This window comes from Myotis nattereri, assembly GCF_964212035.1.
Source record: "Myotis nattereri genome assembly, chromosome: 1".
Classification (NCBI taxonomy): domain Eukaryota; kingdom Metazoa; phylum Chordata; class Mammalia; order Chiroptera; family Vespertilionidae; genus Myotis; species Myotis nattereri.
This window is the reverse complement of record NC_138075.1, coordinates 35,016,540-35,038,733: the sequence shown is the minus strand read 5'-3', so window position 1 is coordinate 35,038,733 and position 22,194 is coordinate 35,016,540. Positions and strand designations below refer to the sequence as shown.

Genomic DNA, 22,194 nt, shown 5'->3' with positions numbered 1-22,194 from the left:
GCCTCTTTGCAAGAATACAGGCTGGGTTAGCAATGGAGCGGTGAGACCTGCAGGGGCAAAAGAACGGGAAAGTGTGTGGGTGTTCTTGAAGGCACAATACCCAGGCCTTATAAACAGAGCTTCATGGATGGAGGGGGCGTAAAAAACGGATTGTAATAGTGGTCTGACTCTTCACATGAGAAGAAAAAGAAGAGTGTGATTATTATGAAGAAAAAGTGCTTTAAAATGGGAAATACAAAAGTAAAATAGGCAACATGCAGTGAAGAGGCACATGATGCCTTCTAAATGGAGTACCTGGAAATTTCAGGGCTTAGGTTTTTTTTTATTCTAGATGTCTTATTTTCTCCCCTGTACTCCACCAAAGAAAACTAGCCGTACATTCATTTATCCTTTCATTCCATAAATATGTTTCGAACACTCTCACAGGCCAAGCATTGTTCTAAGACATGAACACACAATAATGAGACTCAAACAAAGCCTTCAGGGAACGTATTTCCAGATATGAGAAATGAACCAGGTATTCACAAGTGAGTTGTCATCCCCGGGTGTCTGAATAGAGTTGCTGATACAATCCTTGGTTGCCTCACCATGTAATAAAAAAAACTTGGAAGTAAGTGAAGGTCAAAACCTCTGTTCTTGGAGAAATAACAACACTGTGAATGTGGAATGGGATAGAAACTTTAACAGAGTGAAGCAGGGGTAGGGACCTCTTGAATTTGCAACCAGAGCCATCAAGTTCTTACACTAAGCCCCGGGGAAAGGGGAGGGGTGGTATAGCTAATGTAAAGGGGAGGGGAGGTTCCAACAATTTCACTTAATATTTATGGATGCTAAATAATGAGATTATAAATATGCAATTGTGTAATCAATCTGTGTTCAATCAGTAGAACTAGTTCAGATTTCTCCATATCATAAAGAGCTAATGAAGTAAAACTTTATTACCAAAGTAAAAATTTAATCACCTGATACATGAACTTGACATTGTAGATTCCCTGCATCAATTAAAAATTAAAAATTCAAAGGGTTCGTACTTTGCATTTCTTGTTCAGTGTTTATAAAAGCACTAGCTTTGTGATTCCTAATGGTTTCTCTAGATCTGTATAATCAATACTGTGGATAACCATTACCTTAAAAACAAGATCAGCAAAATATGATTTTAATATTAATACATTACATTTGCAATGCAGTGCTATTATCTTTGAAAGTGTTTTACATTCATTCTCACTTCCTGTATCTGCATTCCACTTAACAGCATCACTATGCATCTGCATGTCCAAGCCAGAAACTGAAATAATTCTTGTCTCTTCATTTTCAAGTTCTATCCACTGTACTTCATAAAAACTTCCCCATCCCAACCCCTCTCGCTCTCCATCACCATAGTTTTGGCCTCACCCTGTCTTATGGGACTGCTGTGGAGGCCTCTTAACTCACCTCCCACCCTTCGCCACGCTCCCACCACTCGAACCTTCCATATTGCCAGTGCTTCTTAACACAAATTTGAGAGAGCATCTATTTCACTGAAAAAAACTGAAATGGCTCTTTATTGTCAACGTAGAATAAAAGCTAATGTTCTTTTTTTTTATTATTGCTTAAAGTATTACAAAGGGTATTACATATGTGTCCATTTTATCACCCCGCCCTATACGCCATCCGACAGCTTTACATCATTCACAGTACAGTTCCTATCCACTATCCCATTCTCCTTTCCCTTTCCCCAGCAGGATGTAGACCCACATAAAACCACTTGTCATTTTCCCATCATTACAACTCTATTCATTTACACTCACTGTACCCTCTCCCTAGAAGATTCTCCCCCACAATTTTCTAGCATATGATATCTTTGAAGGCCCCAAAAAAGAAGTTATTTCAGGTAGCTGCCATGGACAATTCTATAGAGGACATACTAGAGGAGAAAAAAACTTTCCAGCATCATACCTACCTACACTATAGTAGATTAGGAACAGCAGTAGTTGGAACTATAAACGTGCAGTCGAAGAAGGCTCTAGATTTAAAAATATGAACTTGGAGCAATTATATATATATACAGTCTCTGTAACAACCTTGATGTCTGTAAGACACCAGCCAAGATTGGGTCATTATGGGCATGAACCAGGGTGGATATAAAAAGGTCAGTAATGTTGCGTAATGAGGATGATGGAAGAAAAGAAGCAGGACCAGAACCATGGTATCTCCCCTACCCCTTCCTGGCTACAGGCTCACCAGTGCTTTTGTGAGGAAGGAGAAGCAACAGAATGATCTAAAGGATAAATCCTGGCCCAATTTTGCTTCTCTTCCTTCTTGTTTTCCACTCTTGGCAGATATCACTCATTAATCCCATAATGTTTCTCATCTCAGCACACATCTCTATGAGTTGGTGCATGCTCATAAACATGTACGCACGCGCACATGCACATGCACACACATGCACACTCATCTGCTACTTGTTCCCGAGGTTCCCCAAGAGCACTACTCCCTAGTGCCTCTTATATTCCCCTCCAAGTAAGCATAATAGAAAAGGAAGAGTGAGTGTGCATCCCAAGGGCCTAAGGACATAGCCCTGACTGTATAATGCAGGAAATTTATTGAAAGCCTCATATTTAAAAACTTCATGTGAATTTACTCCTTAATGCATCCATTTTACTTTGTAATAAAGACTAGTGTTTTAAAAGGCTTACTATAGGAGAAAATTGACTTTGACTAGTGTGGCTCTGAGTGCCCTTGGTCCTTAGCCAGGTGTCTCCATCCCTGTTTGAGATGCACAGTCTGTCCGATTCTGAAAGCCATATGCATTCTCAGACAAGCAGTCACTTTGAGGAGGCTGCTTTTGCTTATGAACCAGGAATAATCTAGAGTCTGAAAGACAAATTCAAATAAAGAGCTATGTACTGCTTTGCCACCATTCTAGGAACCTAGAGTGGTGGCAAAGAAAACACACACACACACACACACACACACACACACACACACACACACAGGAATGACTCCTTTTTGAAAAAGCAAGAAAAAAGAAATAGGGTTTTAAGCAGTGCTGTTCTCTCTGAATAGTCTCCCTCAGGCCTTATCCTGCTAATTTCTCATCCTTTGACACTCAGTTCCAGAACCACTTCCAGCAAAAAGCTTTTCTAACCTTCCCTCTGTTAAGATGTTTGACATAGCATCATGTACATACTTCTATCATTATTTCTCCACAATAAAATACATTTATTTCTTTATCTCCTTCACTAGACTCTAAGTTCCTTGAGGAAAGAGGCTTTTAGAAACATTCTATCTACAACACTTAGCACAATGCCTGTCATGTAAGTGTAAAAGAATGAATAATTAGTTCCCATCTCGTTACCACTGTCCACCATGAGCACAATACATTATAAAATATTTTTGTGTGCCAACAGTATTTTAAAGAGCATAATGATTCACCAGTGTTTCTATTTTTCTAATCAAAGAGATCATCTGGGCATGCCATAAATATAGTAAGTAGAAAGTATTTTTAAATATTAAAGTTACCTGTTAACTTAGATCAGTAGTGTTTTGGTTTGCTCATATGGGCTCAGACAAGTTTTAACTAAAGGTATAATGCCCCAATATTTAAAATGTATGTGTCATTTCAAAGTCATTCACAGGACTATTGCATAACAATTCTATGCTTTTACTGTAAAATCATGGAATCCTGAGACAAAAGAAATATAAAGCATATTTGAGATAATCTAGTTCAACCTCCCACCTGAAAAATACACCTTCTTTTAAATGTCCCTGATAAGTGATCACAGTCTCTGATTGAACCCTCCCAGCAGAGAATGATCAACTTCATGCTACATTCCTTTTTTTTTTTTTGTATTATTGATTTCAGAGAGGAAGGGAGAGGGAGAGAGAGATAGAAACATCAATGATGAAAGAGAATCAAGAGCCCACAATCCAGGCATGTGCCCTGCCTGGGAATTGAAAAGTGACCTCTTGGTTCATAGGTCAGCACTCAACTACTGAGCCATACGGGGTGGGGCATCTACATTCCTTTTTGAGCAACTCGAACTCTTGACCCCACAGACTTTTCTTACCATATGAAGAAATAGCAACATACATACGCAGGGTAGAGTAGGGAAGGGGGAGGCTGGCCCAGATTACCCAGCCAGGCAATGAGGAAGGGAGCCCAGTGCCTGAATCCAGTTACACGTTTCAGCCAGGACAGCCATTTTACTTTGTAGTAAAAAATAGTGTTTTAAAAGGCTTACTATTGTTGTGGCAGAAGGCATGGGAGAACGATCAGCCAGCGCTCAGAGGGAGGAAAGTTTAACCTTTATTGCGCAGATCTGCTAGTCCAGGGGAATTCCGGGTCCAAAGCCTGAACTGAACTCGTGGGGAGGCTCTGACCTATTTATCTCCTCCTGTGGGCAGGCCCTGAGGGTCCCCGAAGCTCCGCCCAAGTCAGTCTTGGCAGGGCCTTGGGGGCATGCTCCACAGCTCTGCCCAAGTCAGCTATGGTGGGGTCCTGGGGTTAGGCTCTGGAGCTCTGCCCAAGTCAGTCAGAGTAGGGAATTAAGACTACAGTTTTAACCAGGTACTGAACTAGGTTGCAGGCCCTCCCCCGCCCCCTGCTCCCCCAGTTTCCTTTTCACCATAGGAGAAAATTGACTTTGACAAGTATGGCTTTAAGTGCCCTTGGTCCTTAGCCAGATGTCTCCATCCCTGTTGGAGATTCACAGTCTGTCCGATTCTGAAAGCCATATGCATTCTCAGACAAGCAGTCACTTTGAGGAGACTGCTTTTGTTTATGAACCAGGAATAATCTAGAGTCTTAAAGACAAATTCAAATTAAGGGCTATGTACTGCTTTGCCACCATTCTAGGAACCCAAATCCACTGTTAAGCCCCATTTCACTGGAGCCTCTTTCATCTTAAGTAATTGCTCAGATTTCAAAAGGCTAGAATTGAATTGAAAAGACTGATGTCTTGCTTTCTACAAACTAATGACAGATTCATTGGCCATACCATTTCTACTATTAATAGAAAATGAAGCTCTGTATTGTAATGGTCACACCTCAATCAGCATCCCCTTTTTTGAGGGCAGAGCTGCCAGGTGAGCCACCAGGTGCTAAGAAGGAGGAACTGTTAATGGCAATTGTGTCAAACTAATCTCGGAGCAAACTACTGCATTTTATTATGTAAATTCTCAGGATAATTGAATGCCTTATCAAGGACATTCATCCAATTAATTTTTAAATGTTAACAAAATTAATTTATCATCAGATAGTTTTAATCATAACTGCCTAGAATTGTTTTTTATTTTTTAAGTTAGCACTCTAGAGTATTTTTAAAAGTTCAAAGTGGTTTGACATTTGAAAATTTTTTGCTGCTATTCTTATACAAATGGAAGCAAGAATTTACATTGCAATTCATTTAATATTGATCACATGAGTTATACATAAAAGAGTCAAGTCCTACTTCTAAAATCTTTAAATAGTCATTGATTCACAAACTATTCTGTGACTAGTCTTATAAAATGTGTTATAATCCCAATATGGTATTAAGATCTTTTTATGTAATCAAAGAAAAAAAATGGAAATCATCAAATGATGAAATTCTGACACTGATTTGACCCTCTGCTTGGGATTATAGAGACTCTGGAGACACAACACCTACCTCAGGGGACAGTCTATAGAGGGAGAAAGAAACATTAATGCCTTCAGTACAATATGAATAAGGACATATAAGAAAATCATCATTGATGAAAGGATAGGAAGGACCCCAAATTCTTAGCTGACTACTTTGTTTTGTTGTTGTTGTTTTTGTTGTTGTTAATCCTCACCCAAGGATATTTTTCCATTGATTTTTAGAGAGAGTGGAAGAGAGAGGGAGAGACAGAAAGAGAAACATCGATGTGAGAGAGATACATTGGTTGATTGCTTCCCACACACGCCCTGACCCAGGCCAGGAATCGAACCTGCAACAGAGGTACATGCCCTTGACTGGAATTGAACCCAGAACCCTTCAGTCCAAGAACGAACATTTTATCCACTGAGCCAAACTGGCTAGGGCTTAACTGACTACTTTAAAAGGACCCTTAGAAGACTGTGATTTAAATAAACATTCCTGAAAATACACCTGTGTTACCAGCTAGGCCTTGAACTCCAACATCTTGTCCCTCGTCCTGATCAACCTAGTGGGATCTCAATGGAAGACTCCTTTCCATGTCTAGTTTATGTTGTGGCTGGAAACAAACAGGATCATGAAAATGAGCTGTCACAACTACTCAGATTAACCAAATGATAGTGCAGTCTCTGCCACATATTCAATAGGCCACAGGATCCTAAAGATAATTTTAAAAGGTATATAAAATGTTTATCACAGTGCCTGGCTGCCTGTTACTAGGGGCTGAATAAATGTTAACTTCTTTCACTATTACCTATTTCCTCTCTTTGTCTTAATGATCCCCATTCCCCAATCAAAATATAGAGTACATTTTTATACTGGAATATGGTAAAAGAAAAACCAGTTAATTCCCTGATGTTGCTCTCCAAACCACTGCATTTGTGAATCTCAATGTTCATTGTGCAGAGAAGACTCTACAAATAATCCCTTATATTTGAGGGGAAACCCTGAGCTAAATTATTCTCCATTTAGATAAAGTTAATGTGAGTCCTTTGGAAAATCTCCTGAGAGAGGAAGAAACATTTCGGCCCACATTCAGGCCTGACTCAGCCCATTGCTTGATTTCATTCAGCCTGGGCATGAGAAAGCTCTGGGAAGCCCTCACAGAACACCCAGAGAACAGCTCCGACCCCTGACCCCCAGGGGATCGAAACAATTGTAAAGATGTGAAGTACAGTCCTAACTGGTTTGGCTCAGTGGATAGAGCATTGGCCTGCCGACTGAAAGGTCCCAGGTTCGATTCCAGTCAAGGGCATGTACCTTGGTTGCGGGCACATCCCCAGTAGGGGGTGTGCAGGAGGCAGCTGATTCATGTTTCTCTCATCGATATTTCTGACTCTCTATCCCTCTCTCTTCTTCTCTGTAAAATATCAATAAAATATTTTTTTTAAAAAAAAAGATGTGAAGTACAATTTCACACAGATGTAAAGCCAAGACCCCTGGTCTCACTCACTGTAGATTCTAGAATTTAGGAAAACTTTGTTATCTACTTCTCTTTTCTCCTTCTTCTCCTTCTCCTTCTCCTTCTCCTTCTCCTTCTCCTCCTCCTCCTCCTTCTCCTTCTCCTTCTTCTTCAAGTCCATTTATACATATACTAGAGCAGTGGTCAGCAAACTGCGGCTCGTGAGCCACATGCGGCTCTTTGGCCCCTCGATTGTGACTCTTCCTAAGCCTTAGAAGTACCCTAATTAAGTTAATAACAATGTACCTACCTATATAGTTTAAGTTTAAAAAATTTGGCTCTCAAAAGAAATTTCAATCGTTGTACTGTTGTACTGTTGAGTTTGCCAACCACTGTTAACTAGAGGCCCGGTGCATGGATACGTGCACCCATAGGGTCTCTCGGTCTGGCCTGCAGACATCAGGCTGAAACTGGCTCTCTGACATCCCCCAAGGGGTCCTGGATTGCAAGAGGGCGGTTCTTGGGTGACCCACCCTGGAATCGGGCTCCCTCTTCTCTGCTCCCAATACTATGTCACTTTCTCTCTGTATCTGTCTGGCTTCTTTCATCTCACTTTACCCTAAGTTTGGCAGTAACTGATGACTTGCGGACATTTAGCTGCAAAATGCAATTATTTAGCAAACAGGTTTTACTTAGCCTGGAATCTAATCAGCCTAAGGCAGGACCCTGCTCAATGTCAGGCTCCTACCCAGGCCCTTCTGCCCAGGCAGAATCATGTGGCAGCGGGAACCTCCTTCTTCCCACCTGAGCTGCTCCTTCGCCTCCTTCCCTCCCTGGAGGTTGCCCGCTGGCGCTACTGTCCACCTGGAAGGAGGGAAGCTATGGCCCGTTTCCCAGCTGAGAGTGGTAGTGGGAAATTCACTGCCTTCACTGGAAATCGATATTAAGTGGATGGGCGGGGGTGGGTGCATGTCTCATCATTTAGCTAATCTAGTCCAAAAGTTTCTGTAAGGGCTAGACCCACAACCTCTGCAATGGGCTAGAGACCCAGTGGGGAGCCAGACCCGAAGTGGGGAGTCAGTGGACTAGAGGGGTCCCAGCTTGTGAGAGGGTGGTTCTCGGGTGATGCTCCCCGGAATTGGGCTCCCTCCTCTCTGGTTCCAGGTGCGTCACCCAAGAACCGCAGCTGCCAAGTCACTGCAACTCAGCAGCTCCTGCATTGAGCGTCTGCCCCCTGGTGGTCAGTGCACATCATAGTTACCTGTCAGCTGGCTAGACGGTCAGCCGGTCGGCCGGTCACTTAGGCTTTTATATATGTAATTTATTTTGCTTCCTCGAAAGGCCTCCTTCCCTCTGGGTACTTTTCCTTAGCTCTCTTTCCCCCTTTTTCATGTATTCTTTTAATTCCCCTTTTCTTTCTATTTGTGTCCATTCCTGGGGTGAAGCTTTCTCCCTCCCTCCCCATTCCTCCCCATTGCCCCCTCTCTTCTCCACCTTCACCTCTCTCCTTTTGTGTCTCTTCTCCTGTCTCTCCAGCTAAGTATCCTCCTAAAACTCCCTTCTCTCTCTGGAAGATAAAGCTGATAGTTACCTTGTAAGACAGTTTTACTTTTCCTTATGGTGCAGGCAGTGTGGTGCAATAGAAAAAGCATGAGACTTGAGAGTCTGGGTTCTTGTGATCCACCTATGTACCAACTTCCCCTTTTATGAACTGAAAGTTATGTTTCACAAGATATTATACAATAGATCATATCAATCCAATTTAATATCCAAAAGACATTTTCACACGAATGATCGCAGTGGAAATACAATCATTAAATGTTAAGTAGTACAGGTAACAGTTGACCTTGATGTCCGCTACCTGCAGAATGAAAGAGCTTTTGTTATTGACCAATTGATAAAGGCTCCTTTTAAGAACCAGTGTTCTTGGGAATTATTATAATGGTTAAATACTAGTAAGTACCTAGCACAGAGCAGATCACTACACTTAAAAAAGAAAAAAAGGAAACTCCAATAGCCTTGAGGGACAACCACCAACAGTTCCCTACTCCTGACACACGTTTACCTTCAAGACAAGATACTTCTGGGCCTTAATTCTCTCAACAGTACATCACTTCTCTTTAAAAGTATTTTTAATTCCTCAACATTATTCATACAAACGGAACCAATTCTAACTTCTAAGACTTCTGGTATGTAAACATCCAAAGTATAAACAGGAACTGCTGGGCCTTTAAAAGATTATACAATTTCTGGGAAATACTACTAGGTGTTTGTCCTTTCCCCCACTTCTGGGAAATAAAAGAGAAGCACGTCTCTAATGCCATGGATCCAATTTAAAAAATAACTCACACAAATTCAGTTCTGATAATGTAAACATACTGGGTTGCAATTTACTCTTGTATTATTAATAACAAAAGGTTGCTAAACAGATTAATAGTATGCTAAGTAGCGGCAACTCTAAAGTTTCTATATATAAATGCGCTTAGAGGCCACAGTCTGGTTGGAATAGAAGCCAGTGGATTTTCTTTGAAACTGACTTTGTATAGGAAGCCCTCTGTCTTTATTTTGATGATGTGTTCATACATAAATCAGAGTAGTATAGATTTTTAAAAATTATAGTATGCACACTTTACATAAAATTGGGGGGGAAAAACATTAATTGTCCACATCAAGTGTTATTTATTTGTTTACTTATTTATATATTTACTTATTTACTGTGGCTCTAGATGGCTGATAGGGATTACAGGGAGAATTAACATCTTCCCCACCCCAAGCATCTCCTGATAATAACAGTTAGTGGATGTTGTAACAGCTGGTTCCAAAAATTTTAGCAATGACTAAACTGTACACAGAGATGTATTGTGAATAGAGACATCACTTCTCTGGACACTAAAAGTTCTCAAAGACCCATCATTTAGCTCTTCCCACAGAGTTGAGACTAGCAACTGGCCATTGGAAGAGCTGAGATTGGGATCGATACATGTCTCCAAGTCCATACACATTCTCCCACTTCACGATAGCCAATTTGGAAAAGCTTGGCTCAGAAACATTTTGAGGGCCAAAAATTCCATTACAGTATATTCTTGAAACTAACAAAATAGCATTTATAGAATGTAGACTTTTTCCTCAATTTAGACTCCTCATAGTATGACTATACTGTTATTTTGCTGCATTTATTTTTATATCCTGGTTATGTATTTAAGTGTCACCTACTCTACCACATACCTGTGTGTATGCAAACACACACATATAATAAACACTTAACAAATATTTGTTAAATAAACAAATAAATGATTCAGTGAGATTTTATTGAACCATAAAACTATCACCCCTGTGTAAACAGCAATCTATATGAGAGTAGCTGGAATTATTGATTTCTAAGAAATAGAAAGTTATTCAATTCTTCCATCCATGAAAAGCCTCTGAAAAATCCCAGAATTTGTGTAAAAAAAAATGGTGTTTGTAAGTGCATTTTCCTAGGCAGAGATTCCAAAGCTTTCATCCATTTCTCCAATGGGGGTTCTGTGATCCTGAAAAGATAAAAAAATACCAGTCTAATAAACCCTCTCTATTATATCCCTTATGTCATATTAATGACCAGCCAAATGATACTGGTCTACTTATGAACGACTTAACCTACAGAGCTATATACTAGTCTGCAGATATATAACATACCTCCTGTGACAAGAAACTCACCACCATGAGGCAGTCCAAACTACTTTCATATTTTGCAACTTAGCTTCTGATTGACCACAGCTCCACCCTCCAGAGTCACACAGAACATATCCAGCCCCTATGCCACTTGACAGCCCTTCATTTATTTTTACTTAGACAGCTGCCATGACCCTTCCGATCTTCTCGTATGCAGCCTGTAAATCCCCAGTTCTTTCAACCTGGAGCTCTCAGTGCACTCAGGACTCTGCCCAACCCAACGTGGTGGGCCCTCCCAGAGCCAAGTGCAACTCTCACATCCTCGTTCTGTGAACCAGACTAACAGCTCATCACCTGAGGGCAGTTGGTTCTCCCCAAAACGCCTATAATTTTTTCTTTATCTGTTCTACAGTTTCACTGTGACCCTCCAATTCTGTGCATGCAGTTCGTTTGAGGATCCTGTTGCAATTATCCCTGTCAAATGTCCACCTTGTAAATGTAACTGTTTCCTTTGGTTGAGGTTCCGATGGATTCTTAAGTTCTATCATTCCGACTTTTAGCTGCCATCCTTCACACAGCTTCTCTCTCTCTCACTTTAGTTCAGACAGGTTTCCATATAGGTTAATGCCTTATAAATATGCAACTTGGGCTACACAGTCTTTCTATGTTTATCTGATGTTATAATGCCCAGAGTTTTTAGCTGCTAGAAACAGAAGTGTTAGTCCCCTTAGGAAAGACTTAACCTACAGAGCTATATACTAGTCTGCAGATACCTCCGAGCCCACACAGTGGGAGGTGGGGTGCAGGGGCTGGCTTTCGCTGCCATGCCCTGCGAGAGAGGCAGCCTCCTCCAGACTGACTTCCATGCATACCTGGGATCGCTTGCTGTGGCCATTGCTTCCACTACGCAGGAGAACCAGAATAGACCCCGTCTGCTGCCCCCTCCCTCCAGCTGGCCGCACAGGCACACCTCAGCCCTGTTCCAGTCACAGATCACTCTTGAAAAGATGAGGAATGGAGCTGGACATCACTCCGACTGTACTCCTCAGAGCCAAAAATATCTTCCAGTGTGGACTGCCGGAACTGAATTCTCCCCACTCCCATTCCTCCTCGCTCTCTGGCCATTTCCCACTGATACTTGCTGAGGCTCCGATGACCACGCGAGCATTTTCTATTAAACCACTGATGTAGCATGCTTTCTTTCTCGGTCTTTGTTCTCCTGGGCCTCTTTTGCATCGGATAGTGCTCACCCGTCTTCCAAGTATCAATATATTGCAAATATATAGTTATTTGCAATCTGCATGTACCTCCTCATGTTACTTCATTTCACCTCCACAACAGCCCTGTAAGACAGCCAGGACAACAGTACCGTCCCTGTTTCACATACGAAGAAACTGAGACATAAAGCAGATGTGCCCACATGGGCATGACGCTAGGTGCCAAAACAAATCCTGGAAAAATCTGCCTTCTCAGGCAGGTTCATTCCATACCAAGCCATCTTGGCTCCCAAGACACTATAATGAATAGTTACCATCCGATTGCCAGTTACTCTACCTGATGTAGTCTTGTAGACATAGACTTACTACAGAATCTGAGGCTCAGAGAGATTAAGTAACTTGCCCAATGCCACTCAGTTAGTAAGAGATTAGGAGGTCTTGCTCTGTTGTTGGCCCCCTGTTCTTCCCATACTACAGAATCTTTCAAAATCCTAATTTATTCTATGGCTGCCCTTTTAACTTTCTAAATATATACCAACATAATTATATTTTCATTTCCAAAATCTATTCCTTTATCTACCATTCCAGGTGGAGATTTCCACTCACATGGCTTCCCACCATTTCAAGCCTCATATGACTAAAAATGAATTCGTTATCCTCACCTCTCTCACCAGGCCCCCCTCCCATCCCTGTAGTACCAGCATTTGCCCAGCCACAGCGCACAGAACGTTAGAGCTGATTCATTCCTCTCCTCATCCCCCATGTACCGTCAGCCACCAAGTTCTACTGGATGTTCTTGTGAAGCCACTCATTCTTCTGCCTCTTCCTTCCCACTGTTACTTATTCAAGGCCCTGAAACTGATGCTATCGGGTCAGCTGTCTTTCAGCAAAATGTGCAGTTTTCAAGATCCTGCCCCCACTGAGTTCATCTTCTAAGCACTGTTCCACCAATCTTCCTTAACACAGCTTTATATTACTTCCTCCACATATACAACTTCAAAGTGCCCATAATCCATAAACAAGGAGTCTAGAAGTCTCATATGCAGCTTTCAAACTCTCCTCCCCCTGAACGTGCCTCCCCTTATCCGTCTGGGCAGATTAAACCTTATTGCTATTGTTATTGCTAAATTGCCTTTCTGCTCACTTCTGCTTATCCCTCGTTTATCCACCCTTTAGGTGTAAGTCACACTTCACCTCCTCCAAGAGACCAAGTATTCTGGAACCCATAAAATCATAAAATTCCTGCAGCACTTACAGCTTGCACCATCTACCCAAGCACCATGCTGTTTTCTGACTCCAGTAGTTTATTTTTGCTTTATATGACAGTAAGCTCGAGAAAAATGGAGGAAAGGGGGTATAGCTCATGCTCTTCTATTCCCCACGACTCCTAGCAAAAATGCCGCGCATAAGGAGGAGGTTCAATAAATCGCTGCATCTTAGGTATGTTTCCCTGGACTGAGGTCTGTGAGTCACCTTATGGGATCTTGAAGCAGGTAGCCTATAGACCACATTTTGAGAAGTCTTGATTTTTCATGATCAGTTGAAAAAGTCATGCCGAAGGTAGATAAGACATTGGTGTTTATTCTCCTTTTTTTATTAAATATTTATTGTTCAGATTATTACATTTGTTCCTCTATTTTTCCCCCCATAACTCCCCTCCTCCCAGTTCCCACCCCACCCTCCGCCCTCACTCCCCACCCATTGTCCTCATCCATAGGTGCACGATTTTTGTCCAGTCTCTTCCCGCATCTCCCACATCCCTTTCCCCCCTAAGAATAGTCAGTCCATTCCCTTTCTATGTCCCTGATTCTATTATAATCACCAGTTCATTCTGTTCATCAGATTATTTATTCACTTGATACTTAGATTCACTTGTTGATAGATGCATATTTGTTGTTCATAATTTGTATCTTTACCTTTTTCTTCTTCTTCCTCTTCTTAAAGGATACCTTTCAGCATTTCATATAATACTGGTTTGGTGGTGATGAACTCCTTTAGCTTTTCCTTATCTGTGAAGCTCTTTATCTGACCTTCAATTCTGAATGATAGCTTTGCTGGATAAAGTAATCTTGGTTGTAGGTTCTTGGTAGTCATCACTTTGAATATTTCTTGCCACTCCCTTCTGGCCTGCAAAGTTTCTGTTGAGAAATCAATCAGCTGACAGTTGTATGGGTATTCCCTTGTAGGTAACTGAGTTTCTTTCTCTTGCTGCTTTTAAGATTCTCTCTTTGTCTTTTGCTCTTGGCATTTTAATGATGATGTGTCTTGGTGTGGTCCTCTTTGGGTTCCTTTTGTTTGGGGTTCTCTGCGCTTCCTGGACTTGTAAGTCTATTTCTTTCACCAGGTGGGGGAAGTTTTCTGTCATTATTTCTTCAAATAGGTTTTCAATATCTGCTCTCTCTCATCTTCTGGCACCCCTATAATTCTGATGTTGGTACGCTTGAAGCTGTCCCAGAGGCTCCTTACACTATCTTCGTATTTTTGGATTCTTTTTTCATTTTGCTTTTCCAGTTGGGTGTTTTTTGCTTCTTTGCATTTCAAATCTTTGACTTGATTCTTACACTCCTCTGGTCTGCTGTTGGGAGTCTGTATAATATTCTTTGTTTCAGTCAGTGTATGCTTAATTTCTAGTTGGTTCTTTATCACAACATCGAGGGTCTCATTAGATTTCTTGTAGATCTCATTAAGTTTATCGGCAGTTTCTAGAAAATTATTGAAAGACCTTAAAAGTGTGGTTCTGAACTCTATATCCTCCATTGACAATTTTGTCCTGTTTCTTTGTCTCCGCATTTTTATGCTTTCTTGGTGCACCCCCTAGTGGTCTTTGTGCGCAGTCTTGTTGTAGTTAAGCCTTGATTGTTGTCGGTATTACTGGGGGGGATTTGACCTCCAGGCCAACTGGCTGTGAGAATCAGCTGTGTCTGCAGTGGGAAAACTTCTGTCCTCTGGGGAGGTGCTAATCTAGCCTTTGCCTGAGGCTATCCGGCAAATGGCTCTGTGCAGGGCTTGGGCGGGGCAGCGGGTCGCACGGGATCAAACAGGGTGGGCGGAGGGAGCAGTTATGGCTGCTCTCAGTCCCGTCCCCAGAGGCTCTGCCTCTCAGAGTCCCAGCAACCACTGCAAACCTCGGAGAGAAAGCTGCCCTCGAGTTCCGACCGATGCCAGACAGTCCCACTTCTCCCCTTTGAGTCTGGGTCCCTAGAGGCTCACCCAGAACTGGAGCTCAGAGCCTGAGACTCCCTCCCGATTGAAAACGACAACCGCGCCCTCAGCCGCCAGCCCACTCTGCGTGCACCTCCGCACCTTTGTATTTTCCGCACTGTGCCTCCTCTGAGTCTCGGTATGCTGTTCTCTTTCCTTCTAGTTGAAGAATTTCCACTCAGCCAGCCTTCCTGTGGTTCTGGGTGATGTCTGTTCAGTCTTTTAGTTGTATTTTTGAAGTGGTTGTGCAAGGCAGCAATCTCCAGTGTTTACCTATGCCGCCATCTTGGTTCTCGTTTTCGGTGTTTATTCTTATGCTCATCAATAGATCAGCAATAACTTGAATATACACAATTTTCTGTTACCTAAGAGCTGTTGTTGTTTTTTTAAAAAAAAGATTTGCTATGCATAAAACAAATTCCAGGTATTTTGAAGGACATGAGATACTCAATAATTCCTCACATTCCAGAAGTAAAAAGTTGATGTATAACTGATTTTATGTAGTAGATGAATTTGAAATCAATTTTTAGATTGGATGCGAAAGTTAGAATGCAGAACTGTTCCAGTTAAAATGTAATTCATTAGGCAAACCAGCAAATATTTTATAATGAATAATCTGACATAAATATACAGATAGTAAGGCAGAGAAGTAAACAGATATTCAAATGATGCTTTTAGCTTTACAGAATTGTTTAATGAATTTCCAAAACATTTTAGAATATGTTGAATATTTATGGAATTAAATACAGTAGAAAAAAATGAAAATGAAAGTTGAGGAAACAGAATAAAAGAGATGCTTGCAGATACGTTTCACATTTAGGTTAATAACCCACAATGGATAAAATTGTGCAGTTCTGAAGAAACAAATAGGTTACATTATGGAGTTTTTTCAACAATGGAGAACTAGAGAAGAATTTAAAGAAGGCCATGATTTCGTAAAGTGCATTTAAGGTAGTCAACTTGAAGTTAACTATGGTTTTTACGATGTACACTATTTCTTTTTTAAAAAAATATATATTTTATTCATATTTTTACAGAGAGGAAAGGAGAAGAATAGAGAGTTAGAAACATTGATTAACTGCCTCCTGCACACCCCCTCCTGGGGATGTGCCCGCAAACAAGGTACATGCCCTTGACCAGAATCGAACCTGGGACCCTTCAGTCCGCAGGCTGATGCTCTATCCACTGAGCCAAACTGGTTAGGGCGATGTACACTATTTCTGATTTCATTAGTGTGCTGATCACTTTTGAGAAATATGCCTGTGGTAACAACCACACTGTAAAGTTAGGGTATTGTTTTATTTTAGGAAGATATAAAGTTCTTGGTGTAACTAACATCTTTCTCTCTAAATTTCCCCTAATAAACAGCAACTTTGCTTTTACTTGAAAATCAGTAACTGAAAGACCTATTACTTTTCTGGGCAGTCCTAATTATTACAACTTTCTCCTTCGTTACACAGAAATCTGCTCCTGATTCACCCTCCAGTCCCAACTCTGCCCTGCAAAATCACCCGGGGCAAGTCTTTCTTTGCTTCACAGGAGTTCTACTCCGTAGTATGTGAACTTAACTTTCAGGTCTCCTTGAATTCTTCTTTTCTTCTGGCTAAAAATGCTTAATTTCTTCAGCCATTTCTCAAGTGGCGTTTTCTCTAGAAGCCTCAACAATCTAGTCACGCTGCCCTCACTATTTTTTAGCTCGCGAACATCTCACGAAGTATGGCTCACATCATTTAGTACAAGACTCTGATGTTGACCCGCCTAGAACAGAATCTAGGGAAACTACCTCATCTAATGTGCACCCAAGACTTTCTATTAACACTACCAAAAATTGCATAATCTATTTTAGTAATTGCACCATAGCACTAGCTCATATTTAGTTAATGACAACCCTCAACTTTCCCATCCCCCACAATAAACTATTTTAAGTAGTGTCTCCTATGTTCTGTACATATTAAATAGAGACTGTAGGACCTATAGTTGGGACTTTACATTTACAATTTTACAGGCAACTATTTGTCCGTCCCCTCTAAAAACCCCTAGCGTTTAAGCCCAGGCAGCCCTGTCCTTTCCTAAAGATATCAGCAGCGGGTTCACTGTCACTCTCCAATCTCTGCCATGGTTCTTTGTCATATCAGTAATCATAGAAGCGATTATTTCACTCCTGGCCTTGCCGTTTTTCTGGACTCCACTCCTCCAATGACCTTGTCCTCCACTCCATCTCAGTCTCCCACTCCCCTCAATGGCTGTATCCCCTTCTTAACCCATCTCAAACACCCGTTCTTTCACTGCCCTCTCTACTTTACAGTGTCTTTTCCAAAGCTCCCTTAGTCAATCATTTATTTTAACTTTAAAAGAAAAGCACAACTAACTAATCCAGAGATCTTTGAGTAATATTCAGCCACAGCTATTTTTATGAAAATAATAGAATTAGATAGATAGAGATATAGAATTTATCTCTCCCCCACCCAGCTATATTATCTGAGCAGTCCGTGCTCGTTAGAGTATTACAATGCCCTTCTAGTCTAGCTTCCAGCAATGACTTGAGAATGAGGACAATAAAAAGTGACACAAAAGCAACTGTTTAAACCAAATACTAATATGAAACAGAAAGATGCACATGTTCTAGGAAACCACAACCTGTGTTTAGCACAGATTCTTACCCAAAGGAGGCATTCAATAAATGCTGACAAAATTGATTTGATAATAAAAACTTTCCATAATCTGTGCTATCCAGGATGGACCGAATATTGAGCAAGATAATCCACAACTCTTCTACTTCTCCAAGCCCTCAGAATAAGACGTACATGGACAGCCTAGATAAAAAAGAAGGGGGCAGGAAGGCCTACAGTACATTGGAGGAGCAATGAGCAGGATAAGTTTCCTGGAACAGTAAGTTCATGAAGAGGAAATTATGCTGAAAGCCTTGATAAAATTTATCTGTGCATTTTAGGATATGTGACTGTTTCTACATTTTAATTTAACCTAATTTCAGTCCCCTATATAAAAGAATATATAGTGTACTTACTGCCAGAAATGTTATTTATTATATCCAGAGGCTATATCCAGAGAAATAAAGTGCATTAGAAACTCTTTTATTCTTCTTATATGGTCTGTAATATATTCTAAAAGCAAATGAAGTGTTCCTTCCCATTTCAATAGAACTGATGTTTTCTCAAAAGATGAAAGAAGACAGAAGATTGAGATTATACCTTCTGAAAAGGATTACTGGGAATGACTCCGAATAAAAGTGTACACAGGTCTATCAAACACATCCACAAATGAAGACAGTCAATCCAACCTCCACATGAAGTTTAGATTATTGGTAATGTGTATTGTACAGTGTATTATATTAAATGATATAAACATAGATATATAATCATTCTGAAAGCTATTTAAATGATTCTAGACTAAGAATAGTTTTTCTAATAGAGTATCACAGTCAGCATTTGAAAAATATAAATTTATGAGCACTATGGTCCAAGTAGAAGATAATGAGGAAAAAAATCTCTTTTTTACCAATCATCTAAAAATTTAGGCCAAATTATCTATAACTCAATATTACTGAAACAAATCTTACTGGACTGATTTCTCTACACTATTCACCACTTTGTTCTTTATTTTGCCCTCCAAGCATGAAGCAGTCAATGAGTTAATTTCCAAATCAGCCAAGGAGTTAACTTCTTACCACTGCATTTTGATCAAATGGTCTATTTTAAATTCTCCCTTTAAACAAAGAACCATTCTTCTATCCTTGTGTTATTGTATGCTCCTCTTGAATAGTTTCCAGGAATAACAGATCATGAAAAAAAAAAACACCACAGTTGCTCTTAACATCCTTTGTATAAAGTTATTAGATGATGGCACTGATTCCTGATTAACAACTCCAACACGCTGTAGCCCACACGTGGTGTATTAAAAGTTCCCTTGGCAACAGACATCATTTTGCATGCCCATTATAAATTTTAAACATGAAAAATTAAAGAAAGTGTTACTTTTCATTAAGAATGTTGTACCACAAAAGGGACAGGAGCAATAAGACTACCTAAAAATGGGAGTACTGATGGAAGTGTCATAGTGTGGCTTTAATGATGTTTAAACACATATTCATTTTAGGACACTACTGAAAAATATTTTTGGAAATGTTTCTTCAAGAACTTTAATTACCATTAATGTTTAAAAATAAATGATAGAATCTCTGTCCAGATGACATGATTGGTGGTGTTTTTCAGGAAAAAAAAAAAGTTTTAAAAACATCAATACCTGCCTTACATTGTATAATTCCATCTGAAAAAGAAACAAAATCTGTTTACAGTGCACCAGGACAAAATCTAATTTACTTCTTAGTTTGATTTGAGTCCCAAAGAGCACCATTCTCTTAAAAAGGTAAACAGTGTGTTTCATAGGCTTCCACTGGATTTTATGTCTGATAAAGTTAAAGATACACCTGCTGACTTCGCTTATAGCAACAGAACTGCCAAAATAACAGACAAGAAAGCTGGCCCAGATTCTACTTGTATTTTTCAAGAACTAGTTATTTACTTGGGCATCATTTTTGGCACCTGGGTCTCTTATAACAGTCCATGCAGTCTACCAAATAAGAAACGTACATGTTTAAAACATTGAACAATAGACAGTTCTATGAGAAATTCCTTCAGAAATAACAAACTAAAAAAATTCTATATAAATATGTGCTATAAGATTTTATCTCTATAAAATAAGTGCTCCTGTTCTCTCCCGTCATTTTCCTCCCATCCAGACTTAACATCATGTTTGATTTTGTTAGTGTATTTGTTGACTAGGATAGGAAACCCCTATGACAGCTAACAACGTCTAATATTTCTACAATAATAATTATGATGATGATGATGTTGAAGACTGCAAATGCCTGCTTTGAGACAGCAGGAGATGTTCTAAACATTGTATAAACAGCAACTCATTTTAGTGAATAGTATGTTACTCAACACTGGGCACGGGGCTTCCTTCCCCTAATTCACCCAACCCTGGAGACACTCATGGGAGGTAGGCCATGTCTATAAAGAAATAATGTACTTTGATGATGGTGGATAAAGGTTCTGAACCATGAGCTACTCTCATCAAAGAATGGTAATGGTAACCCAACAAAATGGTGCCTTTATTTACCAATTATCTTTTGCCATCTTATTTTGCAATGATAAAGAGTTTTGTTTTCACTTTACTTAGGAGAAGTTGAGAGACAGGCTAGGCAGCCATCTTAGTCTTATCCTCTCCCCTGACCCCCCACCCCCACCCCCACCCCCAACCTCTCATATAATAATTAACATAGGACAAGTGAGTTTTTCAGATTTAAGTCTTTCTTTTCTTTTGTTTTGCTTGTAAGATGGTCGCTTTTTCTCTTCCCTTCAGAATGTTGCCATTTTATTCAACGCATTCCCCAAGCCTCCTTCTCTCAGCTCAGATCTTGTACTGGAGCAGAATTAAAGCTGCCTAAGGCCACGCCAGGCGACCAGTAAGAGGCGGTCGCTTAAGAAAGGGGTTCCCTTAAATCAGCTGCCAAGAGTGTGAAGGCCATTCTCCCCACCTTTCCCCTCGGCTGGAAGCTCCCACCACCCCAGGCCTGGGAAAGCTACATTTCCAAAACTACACACTCCCGTTCCACCTCCACAAAGCTTTCTCAGAGCACACAACACAGCACCCTCTTCCCCAGGCCCTAGGAAAACAGCGCTCCCAGGCCCGGCGATCCTCCCCAAATGTGTCTCCCGCAGCCCTGGGCCAGGATGTCCCAGGGCCCCTGGTCCCCTCTGGGCACCCAGGCGCTCTGGTTCGGAAGCGGGGGAGTCAAGCCATGGAAGGCTGAACCCAGGGCGATTTTCAAAAGCCCGGGAGAGTCCAGACTGCTGGTAAGCTGAACCTCGCCCACTCACCACCCAAGTGGGGTCACACCACAGCCAGGCCGCCGGCCACTTGAAGGGGTTGCAAGTTTCAGTGCTCCCTGCAAGAGTCAGGGTTCCCTGCATCCGGGCAGCTGGACCGAAAGGCAACCCCCAGCCCTCTGGCAACGCTGTCCCTCCTGAATTAGACATACACACCCTGGGATTTCTGTTTCCTGGGCAGAGAGGGAGAAATGAAGGATGGGAGGGGCGACCGGGAGGGAGTAGGGTGTGGCAATGGGTGGAGGGAACGGGTAAGGGCCGGTTAAAGTCACCTCCCTGCCCGGGACAGAGCCGGGGAAGGGGCAGCGGGTCTGCCTGCCGCTTTGTTGTCATCGTCCCAATCGCTGGCGCGCACGCTGCAAACACGCCCCCAAAATCAGGGCCACGGGCCAAGAGGCCCCTAAGAGCCCCAGCCCCTTGGCCGAAGGAGGAAACTTGTACGCAGGCACTCCAGCACCAGGTGCTGCGGTTTGCCTCTGAGGGCCATTTTAACTGCCAGAATAATGATGATCATTAAATAAGAGAATCAATAGTATTTTGTTGTCTTCCAAGTCTTTGGAAAAATGAAATTCAGGTTTTCGCCGGATCCGCTAACATTAACAGCCCCCCGAGACGCAGCGGGGTGGGTGGGTGGGTGGGTGGGGGAGATTGGTGCTCAAGGTGGGGAGCGCGAGGAAGGTGCAGAGGCGCTGCGGGGAGGGGGCAGGCTGGGGGCCCGGTCCCCACGCCATTTGCGGGGATGCGGCGCCCGCCCGCCTTACCTGTGGATGCAGTTTCCATGGCAACGGGAGACCGGACGGGGTTCGAGCCCAGTTCTCCGGGCGCCGCTTCCCCGGCCCCGGCGCCCAGCCCCCGACTGGACTCCCCCGCCTGCGGCGCCGGCCTCGCCCCTTTCGGCGTCACCGCTTCGTCCTCCCCTTCCTCCCGGTCCCCAAACCACTGGGACCCGCGGCCGGCCAGCGGCAGCAGCTCTTCCTGGGGATCCGGCGGCGCGGCCATGGCTGGCGGTCCCGGGCGCAGCGACGGCGGCTGGGGGGATGGAGGTGCGGTGGCCGGACCGGCAGGCGCTCCCTGCTGCTGCCCGCGCCGGGACTCGGGGCTGGGAGGCTGCGGTGTCCGCGCCGCCGCCGCCGCCGCTCCGGCCGAGCTGCTGCCGGCCGCGCTCCCCGCTTCAG

The 22,194-nt window shown here is 42.1% G+C and overlaps 1 protein-coding gene across 1 annotated transcript in view; it reads right to left on the bottom strand.

Annotated features, from left to right (window-relative positions):
• Positions 1-22,180, bottom strand: part of RTN1 (reticulon 1) — a 180,137-nt gene extending 157,957 nt beyond the window's left edge. Inside the window, exon 1 of the mRNA XM_081110216.1 lies at positions 21,781-22,180. Coding sequence (XP_080966342.1) covers positions 21,781-22,018 — 238 coding nt within the window. The 5' untranslated portion in view covers positions 22,019-22,180. The remainder of the gene's footprint in view (positions 1-21,780) is intronic.
• Positions 22,181-22,194: the final 14 nt, after the last annotated feature.